Source organism: Austrofundulus limnaeus, unplaced genomic scaffold, assembly GCF_001266775.1.
Source record: "Austrofundulus limnaeus strain Quisiro unplaced genomic scaffold, Austrofundulus_limnaeus-1.0 Scaffold1621, whole genome shotgun sequence".
Lineage (NCBI taxonomy): Eukaryota > Metazoa > Chordata > Actinopteri > Cyprinodontiformes > Rivulidae > Austrofundulus > Austrofundulus limnaeus.
In genome coordinates, this window is record NW_013954023.1 from 50,050 (window position 1) to 52,175 (window position 2,126).

A 2,126-nucleotide genomic window follows, 5' to 3' on the forward strand; every position below is an offset into this window, starting at 1 on the left:
TCCTAAATCACTCGTACGCACAATTTAAGAACAAATCTGTGCGTACGAACAGTTCTTGCATGAGGCCCAATATTACAACTTGTCTCTAAACCTGAGGGTTGGTCCAGCAGTTTACCCATACTGTCAACTCCACCTATCATTTGACTTTCCGTTGTATTCATCGCAAAACAGTCGAATGACCTCATAACATGTTCAGTTCCATTTCATATTTATAAATTTGTCTGGTTAACTTTTTTTTAAAATCAGTATTAAAATAAATTATTTTTTAAACTTATTATGCTTCAGATGTCTTTAGCCATGAACAAGTTGTTTACATACGTGTTGCGTTTCCAAATCCATTTTTATATGCTTCCCAGTTCCTGTTGAAGGACAGTGATCCTCCACTGCGTCTCTGAAACACAGTCCAGCCACCGTCTCGACGCATCTCACAGTACACCTGAGTAGGATGACACACACAACCATGGTAGCCTTTTGTTAATATTAGACCATTCCTCAAAGACTGAGCAAGAGTATAAAGAAATTTGGGAAATAAAATAATGTGAATGTATTATGGACATGCTGCTTATTACAGAGTCTGAATTTTACCAAAAGAAGCACAATTGGAATTGAAAGTGTACCATACCCAGCCAGTATTTATCAGTTTACAAAAAAACTGATACCAGAATGTTTTGCTTATTTAGAAAATGTTGTTGGCCTTGTGGTTACGCAACTCAAACATGAGACATACAGTTAACTTAGGGCGGGGGGGACAAAGATGATAAAAATATCAGTTCAACAATACACATTCCTAAGAACAGCAGCTGCACGTTACAGCCAGAAAACAAAAGTGAGAAATTTGTCCTGTTCTTTATGAATATTGCATTTCATCTTATTTGTTCAACTTTAGAATATGGATATTAACTCCCAAATATGATCTTTTCTTTTGCCAAACAATTCTTTGAGGAACTCAGGTTGGTCACCTTCAAGGGTTTCTTGACTCCAGCAGGCTTGATGACATAAATTCCACTTGTTGCTTGTGGTGATGTGGTCTTAATCTGTGTGCAGTCTATTCCTGGGGTTTCAACAAGAGATAAGATACATTTTGTTTCCAAATACCCGAGAACAAACAACAAATAATCCTAATCTTCTTACCTTGAAAAAAGAGAGCTTGCTGATTTTCCTGGGATATGAAACAGTTTTAAAAATGTGATTTGATGTAAACAACAATGAGCGCATTTAAATGGTTACATTTATATTTACCTCAGTTTGTTCTGAGCAGCTCACTAGAAGGACCAAAGCAACACAAAACCCGAGCGGACTCTTCATTTTAACCTGCATACAAACAAGTTTGCCTCAATCAAGGGTAAAATACAAATAATTTCTTTTAAAGAAACAGAATCCCACAAGCTGAAAGGAGAAAAATACACCTATTTCCTCAAGCCCGTACTTGCATGGTGGGTGGACCTTGTACCTTGTCCCAGCTCCAACTACACAACTGAAGCAGCACCTCAGTAAAACAAAATACCACACCTCCTTCCCCTAAAGGCTCTCCTTGTATGTCAGCTCAGACTGGGTGGGAAACGTTTCTGAGCAACAGACCCATTAACAAACACTGATCTCTGCTGTTCCACTGCAAACAACATGCTCTTTGTGTTCTTCTAAGTAAGGTCACACAAATTTCCCCACTTGTGACATGGTCGTACGGTCATGCTGATTTCAGACTCTGCTCATCGGGCTACACCTCTCTAAGTAAACATTTTCAAGATTGATACACTGTTGGAGAAATAGACAATAATGCCCCTTTTAAGGGAGCAAACATGTTTCCTTTTAAACTAAACAATTCTTAAAATAAAGTCCTCCAGCTGAATTCTCTTGAATTTCAGTGCAGCTTTTGGTTTGTAGTAAATTATTTCCAGCTTGGACCAGTGGTGCAACAGAAAAAATCAGTTCAGGGGCCACTGAAAGTTTGAGGTTGGCACCAAAACCAAAGGCCAGAGCAGGACTTCAGATTTGTTATGTTATTGTCATATTTAGGTTATTTGACAAATACATACAGTGGTTTGCAAAAGTATTCATACCCCTTGAACTTTTCCATATTTTGTCACATTACAACCACAAACATAAATATATTTCACTGGAATTTAATG

The 2,126-nt window shown here is 37.8% G+C and overlaps 1 protein-coding gene across 1 annotated transcript in view; it reads right to left on the bottom strand.

Annotated features, from left to right (window-relative positions):
* LOC106535934 (angiopoietin-related protein 5) overlaps window positions 1-1,532 on the bottom strand; it is a gene marked incomplete at its 3' end in the record, with an annotated part of 7,259 nt that extends 5,727 nt beyond the window's left edge. The window contains 5 exon segments of the mRNA XM_014033088.1: window positions 319-436; window positions 960-1,051; window positions 1,132-1,159; window positions 1,240-1,311; window positions 1,427-1,532. Coding sequence (XP_013888542.1) covers window positions 319-436; window positions 960-1,051; window positions 1,132-1,159; window positions 1,240-1,311; window positions 1,427-1,432 — 316 coding nt within the window.
* Window positions 1,533-2,126: the final 594 nt, after the last annotated feature.